The 15925-nt window shown below is 42.7% G+C and overlaps 1 protein-coding gene across 1 annotated transcript in view; it reads right to left on the reverse strand.

The window, feature by feature from the left end:
- Positions 1-14522: 14522 nt before the first annotated feature.
- TPH2 (tryptophan hydroxylase 2) overlaps positions 14523-15925 on the reverse strand; it is a 70740-nt gene continuing 69337 nt past the window's right edge. Inside the window, exons 10-11 of the mRNA XM_019543935.1 lie at positions 15030-15163; positions 14523-14936 (exon numbers count right to left, since the gene is read on the reverse strand). Of these exons, the coding sequence (XP_019399480.1) occupies positions 14762-14936; positions 15030-15163 (309 nt within the window). The 3' untranslated portion in view covers positions 14523-14761. The remainder of the gene's footprint in view (positions 14937-15029; positions 15164-15925) is intronic.

Here is a 15925-nt window from a genome sequence, read left to right on the forward strand (position 1 = left end):
TATCAGCAACTTGGACAAAGGGGTGAAAAGCATCTTGTTCAAATTTGCGGATGACATTAAGTGGGGAGAGGTAGGCATGCTAGAAGGGAGGGACAGGCTACAACTAGATCTGGACAGGTTACAGAGGTGGGTGGATGGGAATAGGATGGGTTTCAATACTGACAAGTGCAAGGTGATGCACCTGGGGAGGAAGAACCAGCACCATACCTACCGGCTGGGGAACTCCCTTCTCATCAGTGCAGAGGCAGAAAAGGATCTTGGAATCATCATTGATGCCAAGATGAACATGGGCCGGCAGTGTGGGGATGCAGTCAGGAAGGCCAACCGCACCTTGTCATGCATCCACAAATGCATCTCAAGCAGGTCCAGGGAAGTGATCCTCCCCCTCTATGCGGCACTGGTCAGGCCGCAGCTGGAGTACCGCGTCCAGTTCTGGGCGCCGCACTTCAGGAGGGATGTGGCCAGAAATGAGAGGGTCCAGAGGAGGGCCACTCGCGTGATCAGGGGGCAACAGGGCAGGCCCTACGAGGAGAGGCTAACGGACCTGAACCTGTTCAGCCTCCACAAGAGAAGGCTGAGGGGGGATCTGGTGGCCATCTATAAACTTACCAGGGAGGACCAGTGGGGAATGAGAGAAGCCCTGTTCCCCCAAGCACTACCCGGTGTAACTAGGAATGACGGCCAAAAGTTGATAGAAAGTAGATTCAGGCTAGATATCAGGAAGAGCTACTCCACGGTCAGGGCAACTAGGATCTGGAACCAACTTCCAAGGGAAGTGGGGCTCGCTCCTACCCTGGGGGTCTTCAAAAGGAGGCTAAATAGACACCTAGTTGGGGTCACATGATCCCAGCATTCATTCCTGCCCACGGCAGGGGGTCGGACTTAATGATCTGCTCAGGTCCCTTCTGACCCTACCAACTATGAAACTATTTGGTGTCCACATCAGCAGAGCTCCTTCACTCCTCAAAGTTATGCTCTGAGCAAGGCCTTGTATTTCAACAGCTCAGGTTGCTTTCCTGCTGATGTCATTTTAAATTGATCTCAAACTAAAAGCAATTTTAGCATCATATTCTTACCCATTGTTAATAAAGAGCCTAATGCGTAGGTTCAGGTCTGCCAAGAGCAGCCATTTTGCAAACAAAAGAAAAGACTTGATCAATAATGGAGAGTAGTGACTTCCTATATTTATATTTATCCTTTATGTGTCTGACCTATGGTACATACACATGCAGGTATATATTTAACATAAGACTCTAAAACCACTAACTGCTTGTTCTTATTGACATTTCCTCCTTCTCCCTTCCTTATCCTTCCTACAGGTTTTTACATCCACTGTTGTGTCTCAAATTTAACTCCAATGTCTTTGAGACAGGGACTATCCTTTTACCATCCTTTTATCTGTACGGGACCTAGTTAAACGTGGCTCCATAGGCACTACTGTAATATAAATATTAAATATTCATAACTGATTAATTGTGTTCTCTGGGGGGGTAAAGTCTTATTTTTCTGCTCATTTAAGCAATGGGTCACATTGCTCCCATTAGCCGGATATGTTAGTCATTGGAACAGGCTCACAAACACTGCTGCATTAGAACTGAATGTTTTCAGGATGCAGTAAGACTGGCATTAATGCAGAATCAGAAGGCCATTCTGCTTTTCAAGACAGCCTGAACACTGTATACCAGATGCCTTTCAGAGAAGCATCCAGTTTCCCTTTGAGCTCTGTGGTGCCAACTCATCTGTACTGGGCCCAGATACCTCACTATTTTCAGTTCAGCGAGGGAACTTGGACAGGAAGAAATTTGTGATTTCCTTTAGCCCACTGAGCCCCACCTCCCACTCGGTTTCCTTTTGGATCTATTTTGCCAGGGCAGGCCAGTTCTCTGTTCCCTGCACTTCCTCTGGCAATCTGGTTTAATTTACAGAGATGCTATAATAAAACACTTGAGAGATGAAAATTCCCCTCATTTCCCCTCCCTCCTGCCTTTAACAGCTAGGATTTATACAGCTATTTTTATTCTTCTCATACACCTCAGCCATGCCTGTTTATGAAATGTAAGAGGTAGACAGATAATTGTACTATTGCACTACAAAACAAGGAGCTGAATACGAAACAGGACTCAGAAATGGAAACCTTGTCAGTTAGAATGTTAGTGAATCATCATATGAAACAAATTGTTCACTTTTTGTTCAGTCCATTAGCTATGGAAGGATGGAAAGAATTGCTCCCCCAACACATAATATTCCAATTTCCTATATTCACTTAGCACTTCCCCTTTCCCTTCTGCAAATCAGGGGCATTTAAATTCTAGACTTAATTCACTCCTTCTAACTGGGTTTTCATTTCAGCTCAGACAAACCTGAGCTATTGCTCTGTGAAAATGGAGCACTAAGAGTGTAACAGCTTCTACATAATGTTTGTGATAACAGGGCTCTCTCTCCTTCTGTAAGTGCCAGGGAAAGCACACAATAATGTACAGTACCTTATGTGCCTATTCAACTGAAAATATTGCCTATCCTGATTTCCTTGAGTTTAACAGTGGATGACATACCACGACTGTAAACACGGTAACCACCTCTCATTAATGGTCCCATGGAAGTGCTCATGTACTAGTGGTCATGATGAAAAGGGGCAATATTTGCCAATAATTACTATACCTGAAAATACCACACTTTTCCCTCATATTTAAAAGATACCAGTGGGAATGACTGACCTTTTCAATAGCTTTTAACACTAGTTTTTCCTAAAGTGAGTTATTTAAAACATTTAGTCTTTGCCATATGAGCTAAAAATATCTTTGTGGTACAGTAGATAGCCCTAAGGTACATCTTCACTGCACTGTGCATATTCCCATAGATCCCTGAACTAATTCACCCTGCTGACAAGCAAGGTAGATTAGCTAAGTCAGAGTCCCATGCTAAAATGGCTTGTCTAGCCAAGCTAGCTTGTTTAGTGCTAGTTCAGGCGTCTCTATACAGCAATGCACTGTGAGGCATCTATATTCAGGTATGGTGCAAAGAACTGCCATAAGGTAAGTCAGAATCCAAATGTCAGTTTAGATCTGCTGCTATCTGGAACTGGCAGAGCACTGGGAAAGTGATGGCAGTTGTCCTGAACAAAAACGACTGATATATCACTTAGAAGCATAAGGCAGAGAAGAAGTGCAACTGAGGCATCAGGTCTGGTCACTGCCTTTTGCAAGAGGGACAGAGGGACACAAAAATAGCTGCCACTAGAGCTGACCATGTTATTACCATTAGCAATAGCCCTGGCAGCCCCATGCACCGATGTTGCTCCAGGGACAGAGCTGCTCTGATGCTACTTACTGGATGATAGAGAATGTATGAAATTGTGGCAGTAGTGGATGATGTCAACAGATGCGCAGAGAACAGAATTCCAGTCCTTACTGGAAGGTCTGTCTGTCCTCCAGCCTGATATATCAGGAGATGCTGAAGGAGACCCAATGCTGTGCTACTTCGAACAGAAGCCATTCTTGGTAAGCAGGAAGCATTTCAGCTAGAACAATTTGACTTGTTAGGGAACTGAGAGTTAAGTGCCTTGGATCCTTTCAAGCTGACTTTACTACCTCCCTTACATACATTTGTATACCCCGGAGCCACCCAAGCTTACACCCCAAACAATCATGATGATAGGAAGACTACTGCTGTGAAAACCAGACACAGAATAAGCCAAATAGCAGTTATCTGAGGCTGCAGAAGCCACAAAGCAGATGAGAGTGGGTATCTTCTTCTGTGATGCGAGTTCTTAATTTCTGCCTTACTGTGCAGTACAATGGCTAAGTACAGCCAGTCAAAAAGCCCAAGGCTGAATCGAGTCAATCTTCACAGGTTAGGTGTAAGCTGTGTAGATTGAACCAATTAGCAAGTGAACAGACATTCACTTTTGATTCAGAAAATGCAGCCACATGCCTGCAATGAGCTAGGCTAGAAGCTGGGGGATGCTTAAGCATGCCTCCCTGCTCAGCTGGAGCAGACCTCTTGGGCCAAGGCTAGAAGGCCCACCCTGCAAGGCAGGAGATGCAAAGCATCCTAGGATCCTGGGGGACTGTAAGTTAACTTGACTCTGGAGAGGATCTGGGACAGAAGTTCAATAAACTGATTTAACTTAAATCAGTTAAGTCTAATACTACATCCATGCAGGTTTATCATAAACCAATTTTGGTTATTTTGAAAGTGGTTTATGTGCACTGAACATCTGTTTTGTTACAGATTTGTACAGTTTCCAGTCACTTATACAGGTCTGTGTGTAATTTCTGTCCCTAGCCAGTGAGTCAGAATGGCAAAAGATCATTAGGTCACATGTGCTTGGGAGCGTCTTCCCTTTGCTGTATTAACTCTCCTGATCAACACTGGGAGAGAACACCTGGCTCTTTGAATCATGTCACATTTTTCAGCAGCCACTTCTTATTCGGGATGATGTTTGCACTGAGTTTGGGTGATACAAGATAAAATTGTAATAGTGCTTTTTTGAAGTTTTCAAAGAAAAACATTATATGTTGTGGGTCAGATTTTCAGAACCAGCCTCTGGCCTTGCTGGCACAAATCTATACCACAAAAGAGAGGCTACTTTGCAGACCATTTAAAAAAAAATGACCTTCTGAATCCAGACTTAGCTGCAGCTATGGAATTCTAATGATACTATTTCAAATGAATTCTAATTTAATTGAAGAACACTGGCAATAAAATGCCTTCTACAATATGTGCTGATTTTTTTGCATGGGTGAGATTTTTAGTCCTAAGCACATGTCTGATTTGAGAACCTTGCTCTTTCAGAGTGCCATAGATAATGATCAATCAGGTATAATCAGATAGGAATTCATCCAAATTGATCCTTGTGAACAGATTCAGCTGGAGTGGCAAATTTAATGTGTTCTTAACCTTAAACTCTCTCACCAATAATTGGCCTCATTAATATCCACGAGGTTAGCTATTCACTGAAATGGGGGGGAAGTGCATATTAGATGTACTCACAAGCCCTGGGGAATGATAATGCCACTGATTCAGCATTTCTTTAGTTCAATGTAAATTAGCAGGAGTGAGTAGTGTTTGATGGCAACATGAATGGCTTGAGGCAGAGAATTGCTAAAAACATCTATCTTTCTATAATTAATATTTCCTTTTCTTAACCCTTACCTAAAAATAAAATTTGCGTTCTTTTTTCTTTTTAAAGTATTGTTTTAATAAAAAATGAAAGTGATTTGAGAGTAGTATGACTCAAATCAAATCACCTACTTTGCCTCTGGTGGTAGGTAGGGATCTCTGGTCTTGCAGTGCTTTGTCATTGTTCTGTTATCAGAACGTTATTCACACTGGATCTAATAGTTCTGTAGACAGAAGCAACAAATGTAGACGTGTTTGGTTTGCATTTTCAGCCATTAGCTAGTTTAATAAGACCTAAAATTTATCTCCTGCTGCTATGCAAATGAAACCATTTTCCTCTGAAGACAGTGAGTGGTAACAGCAGCTCTTCCCCTATGACTTTTCTGCAATTTGAAATGTATCAGATATAAAATAAATATCTGACTCTCCATTGTCTGCTCACATTGTGAAGTATGTGTTACTACATGTGCTTTTCTTTTACTTGAACCACGCACTTGAGGCCAAATCTCAAGAACAGGGGCAGGCAATTATTTTGAGCAAAGGGCTGCTTACCCAGTTTTGGCAGGCTGTTGAGGGCTACATGGGTAGCCCCACCCCTAGACAGGTGCCACACCCCCTGGTCACCATCTTGGGACCAATGTCCCAGGGCCAGCACAGGTGGGGCCCAAAGTGGGGCACAGGCTGGGGGCAGGGGTCTGTGGAGCTGGGCTGGGCTGCACCAGAGGGGAGGGAGGAGTTGGCCTGGCTCCATAGAGCCCCTGCCAGCTGGGATCACATGCTCCTGCCCCCCTGCTCTGGGCCCAAACAGCACTGGCCCCGGGACACCGGTGTAGGCCCCGTGCTCCCACTGGCTCCCCACCCACTCACACCCAGTGCCCCCCAGCCCCATGGTACAGGCACTTGCCAGCAGGGAAGAAGCTGGTGCTGAGCGTGGGGAAAAGTGGCCCCTCGCCTGCCCCATGGCTGGCATCCCACACAGGGCTGTCCAAAGCAGGCATAAGTTACCCCAGGCAGGCTGTGAGCAGCTGCAGTGTGGGGTGCTGGCCATGGGGTGGGTGAGGGGCCACTTTTCTCTGCACTCAGCACCAGCTTGTAACCCACCCCACTGCCAGCCTGCTAGTGGGGCCAGGTTACAAGATGGTGCTGAACATGGGGGCAGGGAAAAGTGGCCCCTCACTCACCATACGGCCAGTGCCCCACACTGCAGCTACTCACAGCCAGCCTGGGGCTGCCTGTGCCTGCTCTGGACAGCCCCGCACAGGCTGCGAGCGCCTGAAGCGTGGTGCGTGGGGCGCTGGGCATGAGGCGAGTGAGGGGCCGCTTTTCTCCACACAGGGAAGGAGCCCAGGAAAAAGCTGAGCATGGAGGGAAGTGGCCCCTCAGCTGCCTCATGCCCAGTGCCCCGCACTGCAGGCGCTCACAGGGCTGTCTGGAACGGGCACAGGCAGCCCCACGTGGGCTGCAAGCAGCTGCAGTCTGGGGCACCAGGCTTCCCCCCCCACCCCACGCACTCCTTCCCTGCCTGGGGTCCCATCCCCCTTACCTGAGCTTCCTGCACCAGGGCAGCCATGTGCTCCCAGCCCAGAAACCCCAACTGTTGTTGGAGCCTGCTGGGCTTCCCCTGGGTCCTACTATTAATTTTATATATTAATATAAAATTATATTAATCCTAAATATTAATTTCCAACTTTTTTTACAGGCCTCGCAGGCTGGATGCAGCCCGTGGGCCGTATTTTGCCCACCCCTGCCCAAGAAGCTGTCACTTCCTGTGTTCAGTTTCATCAGAAAAGCTAAACTGTTGTTGGCTTTTTAAAACCAAATTTAGTTGATGTGAAAGTTACGGGTTGGCAGCACATAATTTGGGATTGTTTCCTATTTCATGTTTGTTCCTCCACACATTAGATATGGAGTCAGGCAGGGCAAACATCCCACTGTATTTCAGCCTGGATGGTCTTTACTTAGGGTTCACACTAGCGTACAGAAGACTGACAACAAGGAAGCCATTTTTTATCTTACTGAATCTAGGAAACCTCTCTCTGTTTGCAACAAGCAGAGGGAAGAGGGCTTATTTAGCAATGTCTGAAAAGGCTAACATAGCATCCTTTTTTAGAAAGGCAAAAAGGAGGACCCTGGGAACTACAAACTGGTTAGCCACACCTCAGTACCTGGGAAGTCCTGAAGTATATCATAAGGAAATCCATTTGCAAGCAACTGGGGAAGGAAAGGCTGATCACAAGCAGCCAGCATGGATTTACTAAGAATAAAATGTGACAAACAAGCTTGATTTCCTCCTTCAACAAAGTAACTACATGCAGTCCTCAACTTAAGACATTTTGAGTTACAACTTTTTGCACTTACAACCTTTATAAATTAACACCCTGTTTCAACTTTATGACATCAGTGTCAACTTTACAATGCTTGATCTGATGTGATGCCACGCCAGCAAACAAGTTCACTGAGTCACTCATCTCCCTGGAGAGCATTTGTCCAAACTTCCTTGGACACTTTCTTTAAGAAAGCAGACTAGACTCCAGAAAACCTGCAGCCAAGTCTCCTGAGAAGACTCCAGTCAAGAACCCTTCAAAAAGTCCAACAAAGTAACCTCAAAGAAGTCTTTCCAAATCAATATGATTGCTATTTACAATATAAATACATTAATGTAGCTACATTACTGTATAACTATATAATTACTATTAATACTATACTATATTTACTATATAGCTATATAATTGATCGAGTACAAAATTCTGAGGTATTTTTAGTGAAAATAGGGTATCAGGCCTTGGTTCAGGAACCAATCCCCCCTTATAACATTGTTTCTTATGAGAAAATTGGTTCCAAGATGCAACATTTTGACTTAAGTCACCGTTTTCAGAAACCAATTGTGTCGTAAGTCTAAGGACTGCCTGTACTTGGGTGGATGAAGAGAATGATGTGGATATAGTCTACCTGGACTTCAGCAAGGCTTTTGACAAAGTCCCACATGGCCCTTCTCATAAACAAATTGGAGAAATGTAGGCTAGACAAAAATACTGGAAGATGGATAGACAACTGGCTCACTAGCCACGAAAAAGATGGATCCATGTCAGAATAGCAGGAGGTTTTAAGTAGGGTGTCCCACTGGGGCCTGTCCTGGGCCTGCTACTGTTCAATGTGTTTTTTAATGATTCAGATGCTGGAATTAAGAGCTTTTTGAGCAAATTTGCAGATGGCATGACTTTGAGAAAGACTGTGAACTCAGAGAACAATTCAGAAGAATCTTGAGATTAGAAAGCTGGACCTAACAGGATGAAGTTCAGTGCTGACAAATACAAGGTGCTATACTTTGAGAAAGATAATCAAAAATACAAAAAGAGTGACATGGAGGAGGAAGGACCTGAGAATCTTGGCAGATTACAGATTCGCTATGAGTTTGCAGTTTGATGTAACTGTATGAAAGGCTAATGTGCTTTTGGGATGCATCAACAGAAGCATTAAGTGCAAGACATAGAAGGTAATAGTGCCTCTTTACTCATTATTGGGTAGACCTCATCTAGAGTACTGTGTGCAGATTTGGGAACCACGTTTTAAAAAGGACATGAAGAAGTTAGAGAAGGTCCAGAGGCAGGTGACAAAAATGATAAAGGACTTGGAAGGCAAGCCGTATGAGGAGAGGTTGAAGGAAATAGGCAGCTTGCAGAAAAGATCCTTAAGAGAGGCCATATGGTTTGAATATCTTAAGGGCTGTCACATAAAGAAGAGGGACCCTTTGCTCTCTTGCTGCAGCATTGGACATGAACCAATGGCTTGAAGTTGCAGCAAAGTGGGTTGAGATTGGATATCAGGAAAAACTTTACCGTTAGAACAGGGAGGCAATAGAATAGGATACCCAGGAATTTGTGCAATCTCCATCGTTCAAGAAGAGTTTGGATAAGCATTGGTCAGGGGTGATCTAGACACAGCTATTCCTGTGGTTTTTTATGGGTATTTCCCATACTTCTTGGCTTTGCAGGTTGCCACAATGGGGCTGGGAAGGATTTTTTCCCCCTCCTGCTGCTACAGCTAATCAGGGGGTTTTTTTGTTTGCCTTCCTCAGAAGCATTGGGTGTTGGCCACAGCCAAAGCTAGAGATTTTATCTAGGGTGTACCAGTGCTCCTGCTAGGATTTAACCTTAGAGATTCCTGAATAGAGGGTGTTGCCCCTCCACCCAGTGTGAGACTGATTGCTGTATTTGGGATCAGGAAAGAATGTTACCATATGGGCAGACTGATATGGGCTGTGGGGTTTCTGACTTCCTCTATACGAGGGGCTGTAGCCCTTTTTCTTAGATCTCTCAAGCGTATTTTAAGAACCTTTACAGCAGCAGGATGTTGGCCACCATGGTCCCCCTTCTTCACCTGTGGCAAGTTAGGGTGCTGTGCCTTTTGATTGTAGCAGGATTGATTGTGTAGTTTTGTTAATAGGTTAGACAATGGATTTGTACAGGATGGCTTGGATCCAGACAAACCTGCCCCAGGTAGGGGGTTGAACTAAATGACATCTGCAGGGCCCTTCCAGCCCTACTTCTCTATGATACTATGAAAGTGTATCCAAAATACTGTTTCTGTGTTCCAGAACCCAAATGTATTTTAAAACTATCATGGATAATCTACTTCCATGCCCCCCATCCTTTAACTGTGCACATGAACGATGCGTGCCCCCAGCAGGTGTGGGGGGCATGGCGGTGGCAGGCGGGCGGCAGCGGTAAGCAGAGAGCTCCCATAGACACCGCTGCCCGTGTTCGGGGAGGGGGTGGCAAGTGCCGACCAGGAGCCAGCGAACACCTGCAGACCAGTGGCGGCCAGCGGAGATCACTGACCACCTGCAGACACCGCGTATTGGCAGTAGGGAGGGTGGGGTGGTGAGAGGCAACCACCCGCAGGTGCTGCTGGCAGTGTTAGTGGTACCTGTTTGTAGGGGGTGCACTGCCACACTCAGGGGGTGCATGTACACCCCCTATGCGTCACCCCTGGCTGTGCAGCACATGTGCAATGAGTTCCTTGAGCTCATGGGCTGTCGGTGTGCCTGCTGACAGAACTCTGCAAGCACGGTGAGCTCACAGACATACTTCCAGGGATTTTGACTGGGGTATGAGCACCTTAAGAGCTCACTGTGCATGCAGAGAACCTGCACTGATCAGCTGGTGAGCTGAGAGCTCACTGCATATGGACCTCCATGCTAATCAGCTGTGCTACACATGCCCAGAAAGCTCTTTGATCTCATCAGTCAAAGCGGGGTGTGACTGGACCACCATACTCTGTTGGATCCCCTGCCCCTTCCCCTTCTACTATAAACTCTGATAAGGACTGATGGACAATACTCACACTGGGCAAATCTAGACTGTACGCTAAGACAATAACTAAGAATGCTTTACCATCCTACAGTTTCATATTCATGTGGTCATTGTGTATGGGGTCCTGTCTCTCTCATACCTACCACTGTCATGAAAAAATGTCAATATTAACAGTACTCTACCCAGACAAACATCAACAGCACACTTAACGAAATGCCTAAGCTCATTCTATTATCTCACTACTATGTACCAATGTGGTTACCATGGATAGAGTCCTGCTCCTCTAATGTACATTTTTTTATTTTAACATTTTCTTAATAAAGCTTTTAAACCTGTAAGAAAGGAGCAACTAGCACCCTGGAGAATAACTACAATGAAACAATACTAGAACAATTCCTCTTGATGGTCCAGATCTAATCTGTTAAGCATGAGCTAAAAAAATTGGTTGAAATGGAGAGTGGAAGTATTTCCCCCCAGAGATATTTCTGAAATTAAAAAAAATATATATTAATAACTATGGTAATAGATTCCTACTAAGACAGCAGGGAATCTGCTAGATGTTTAAAAAAAACATGGACTCCCGTTCAGAAACAAGTTAAGGATGTAGAAGGAAAAGCTGTCAGCTGTGGCCAGGATAGAGGAGGAACTCTGTTTTAAGAGCCTAAAAGTTGATTTAGTTCCTGCATGACACTTGGGAAAACACAGCATACCTGAAGGGTAGTGAAGAACAGACTTTGATAGGATAAACTATGCCTTTCAAGAGTGTTAGTAATGCCTTTTCTATGTCTTTCCACCTTGAATATAAACCATATTCATAGAACTAGAACAGTTTGTTCTCATTTGTGCCATCTTCTGCCTCTCAGAATAAGTAACCAGCACAGTATCCTACACATGGGTTTCTGCCATATCTAAATGGTCTGGGAAAATTAAGAAATGCCGTCTAGTCTATGTATAAAGGTGCTTTCCTACCACCAGCTTGAGAAGGTGGAAGGGCAAAGAACCACTCACCTGCATGCCCCAGGAAGCAAAGGAAAGGATAGAGGTACAGCTGAATTTATGTGGCATATGTAACTGAGAAGATATGTGTTCTGAGATGCGCTGAACCCACCTTACATAGAAGCCCAGCTGCCCTCGGATAGTGACAACTTTAAGTGACCACCGATCTGGGCTGAAATTGAACCAGATGCCAAAAGTTAGGGTCTGTCTTTATTCTTAGTTCTTTGACAGTGACAGTGCACTTGGATAGGAAACTTTTTAAAATCCATTATAGAGAAGGATCCCAAACAGGACCCATTCCAACTGGAATCTCTGGACAGTGGCTCACTCTGTAGTTCAGAAAAGAAGTTTCTTAACAGCAGGCAAATAAGACACTTGGTTATTTCAAATCAGATCAAAGATCTAATCTTCAATGGACCTTATATCAGAACCCAAATGAAAGAGAGAAAACAATGTATGTTGCTAATACTTTGTGTGCTCCCCTTCCTCCTGAATGGAGGAAATGAAATATGTGAATCATGTCTCTATTTACAAATGAAACTTTGTATTTGTATTTGCTGCAATGTCTCAGGATGCTGTTTTTCATTTTAGACTTTGCATGATGGTAAACATAGAAATGCTTTACATTCATTAAGCTAAGGCCCATTTACTTTGCACAGGCAAAGCAAATGCATACATCTCAGATCCATAAAGCATCAGTTCAGAATCACACAGTAATTAAATGAGTCTAAGCCAGAAGTCCAATTTCCAGGGTCCAGATCACTAAAGCTAAACAAACACCTTAGATAAATATGGCCTGTTTTAAATGAAAAGTTAGTATAATTTGATAACTGTCAATAATTTCCTCATTATGCCAAATGAGTTTGTCAGCCAGGGAGTTTGCTGGATGACTGATCTTAATTTGCTAATAAAAACTGCAAAGAGAAATTTCAAGCTAAGATGAAACTATTTGATTCATTAAAAGCACAGTGCCATTACCTTTTAAAGCATCCTTTCTGAACCCTGCAATCTTACTGGTGGAAGTACAACAAAAGTTTTTTTCTCTAAACCTATCAGAACAGGGCTTTATAACACAAGAACAGTGAGCAATTGTCACTCTAAACCACTATTATCTCCCAGTCTATTATATTTAATTTATTTTTAATCATATTGTACAATAAAAATAAAATCACTGGATTAAGCATATATCTAGCAGCAGGAACCCATTATCCTTTGACAATGTTCTGTTTCAACGATATTATATCTTCATTATAGACAGTTTCCTCACCATCATTAGTCCTCAGATGACTATTGGATTTCAAGGGTTTCTCCCTAATCCATAATAAGATTTACTTGTTAACTGTACAAAACAAAACAAAGATATGCCTCTATTGTTTTACTGCTGTAGAGGCCTTGGTACAAGCTGTTCAAAATACCAGAGAATAAATCCAGACAATGTTAATGTTGTAAAATACCTACATGATTCTAATAGAAAGTTTTTGAGATTTCCTGGTAAGTGTTGCATCTAGTTTCCCATCGGAGTTAAACATTATGTAAATAAGCTTTGGTAGTACCTTCACGTTAGATTCTCTAACTCCTGGACCATCACAGCTATAACAACACTCCAACCCTGACTCCTCGACAAGTCTGTGATTCCTGCTGCAGTGACATTCAGAGCCATTGAAGGGAATCCAGGCACAGTGCATTTTCCCAAAGAACTTGGAGAGGGTTATCAGGCTCCATTTGAAAAAGAAAGAAGCAAGTCAGAAAACTTCCGTGTTGGGATTGCTGGATGTAAGTGACACCTAACCGTCACTTCTGATGTCAGGGAGTAAAGAACTCCCTTCAGCCTTCTGATCCCTTTGGGATAATTCAACAACTCTTCCTTGGTACCAATGGTAGTCACAGTCAAATCTAACACTGGATTGTTCCACACCCTGTTAATACAGCAGTATGAGAATGCAGCAGGGACAGTCCAAAGGAAATAGCATTCTCTTTGTTATCTTACAGTTACCTTGAAGGAGGTGGCAAACTTCTCTATGAAAATCATTATCCCTGCAAACTGCCTCTTATTTAAGGCTGTACTGATGTTATCAAGTAGCTGGCACTGTATGCAACCTTTAGACCAGCTGCATAGACCAGTTGCTTTCTCAACAAGACTTAGAAAAGTCTCAACAGGGGCTATTTGCAATGCATGTAGATGTGTCATGGCTTCACAGTCCATATTTGACATGATCTTCATAGTTCACCTGATTCTGATGAATAAAGAGCTTGCTGAAATAATAAATTATGACTTTCACAGTAATCCAAATTGATTCCTGGTGTACATGGACCCACTAGTCTTTGAAGTCAGTTTCTCATCAGAACTTTATATTATTTAAACAAGCAGCATTGATACTTTGTGTTTGCTTCCCTGCACCAGGCAAGGTTTATTTTAACCTAATAAACAATGCCCAATTATGCCTGAGACTCATTAGGAAAATCCCTGCAAGCATCTCTCTGAATAATAGAATGAAGATAACAAATAATGGCCATAGAGGGTCTTACATTCATGTGTAACAACATAAGGATTCCCATAAATATCCCTGAATGTGCCACTTCTAAGAGGAAGTACTTTCTAAATTGTCAAAGGGTGGTGGATATTCTTGTGGCATTCTTTAATAGTTGCAGGTACCAACTAAAGATTTCTTCTTGTATGAATTACCAAACATTTTATATTGTTTTGCAGTTACTCAGCTATTCTGAAATATTTGTCCATTCTTTGCCTTATAATTTGCAACCCTCACAAACCCTTTAGCAATGATATATATCTTTTCTGACCTTCACAGTCTTCCATAAATTCTATTGTTCGGTCACTGGAGACGCTCAAATACAGTAAGAGACGAAGGACAAAAAAAAGGTCTTCACTAGTACAGAAAGAAATATGCATTCACTCGCAAGGAAAATTTTGCAAATATTTTTCCACAGCATCTTAGAGGGAAAACAGACAGTCCAGACTTCTAATGAAATCAGAGGAGACATTTTGAATCTATATATTTTAAATTAAACACTTTTAAAATGAAATACTTCTTTAAGGAAACAAAAGCATTGCCAGGCAAGTTTTTAATGGTGTATTTCTTTATGGCATGTCACAGAATTGCTGGTTATAGGCCATCACATTTCTTGCTGAGTTCACAAATTAGCATTGTCTTGTTTTGTCTGCAAGTTACAATTAGAGCTACACATTGATGCAAAGTCACTGGCCAAGCTGTAGAGGGAAAATTGATGGCTCTAAAAAGTTAACAGTATCACACGATGTTGCTAAAATAGCCACAGAAGAAACAGCTGACAGAAACACCATGGTACCACAGATATCAAATCCCTAAATATCTGTTCATTTTGCTTAAAGCATCACATACTGTGTTCAGATCACTCCGAAGGTCTTGGACAACATTTTCTATACTCCTGGTGTCTTTCAGGATCTCAATGCTTTGTGTGTAGGGATTAAAATACACAGAAAAGGGACGATTGATTGATTTGGCAAAGTCCCTGGAAGAAAAAGAAAATTAACACCTATTTCAGCCACATCTAAGCAAAAGAAATTTAGACTGTGTTTTATACAAGTCAAGGGAAACAGTTTACCTCATCTTTTCTTTGGCTTCTTCAAAACTTTCTGAGACAAAGTAAGCTTCCTGAAAAGTGGTGATAAGGCATTCTTGCAAGCAAGTTGTTTTTGGATCAAATGCTTTCACACTGGCCTTGTCAGACAGAGCATGCTGCAAAATACACCACAGAATCTGTTAAAATGTATTATGAGACTCCTGAGTGTCTAGGCTGTAGTTTTTTTATGCACCCAGCTTTTATATCACTGTTAGTCTATGATTACAGTCACTTGCTAGTCTCACATATTTTACTCACAGTGGATCTTCCACAATAAATAGGATAAATAAAATTTTACTTAAAAATCTATTAGCTACTATCATTCTCTCCTCCCCACCCCCAAAAAAAGTTATTACTTAAATAATTAAGAGCAGTTCACAAATGTATTTGGGTGTCCATGTAGGAATATAAACCTACATTTCCAGCTGGAAAGGAGAAAGTCATAAAATAAATATTCCAGGAAATGTATCTGTACAACTACAAAAAGTAATGCCCCAAAAATATCACTTGAATGACAGCATTGGTAATCACCTGTGTAGGCAAATACAGTCTGACCAAACCATCCCCATAATCTGTGTCATCCATTCTTAAGCCAAACGCTCCTGCCATTTTCCTGACAATGAGTTTAGGACTGAAACTATATATTTGAAAACTGGCACATAATGTTCGTTTATTGTGTACTGATGAAATGCATTACCCTTCTACCAAGTACACTTGAGCAATAACGCTCCAAATAAATACTGCAGGGAAACAAGAACTATATAAATAGGCATATTTATGTACAAAGCCAACATTAGGAAGACGAGGAGGCAACTGTGATTAGGTGGAGAGTAGCCTTTAGATCTTTTTTCCCTTTGTATGATTGGCAGAAGGACACT

The sequence above is a fragment of the Crocodylus porosus genome, unplaced genomic scaffold, assembly GCF_001723895.1.
Source record: "Crocodylus porosus isolate Cpor-Errol unplaced genomic scaffold, CroPor_comp1, whole genome shotgun sequence".
In the NCBI taxonomy this organism is placed as follows: domain Eukaryota; kingdom Metazoa; phylum Chordata; order Crocodylia; family Crocodylidae; genus Crocodylus; species Crocodylus porosus.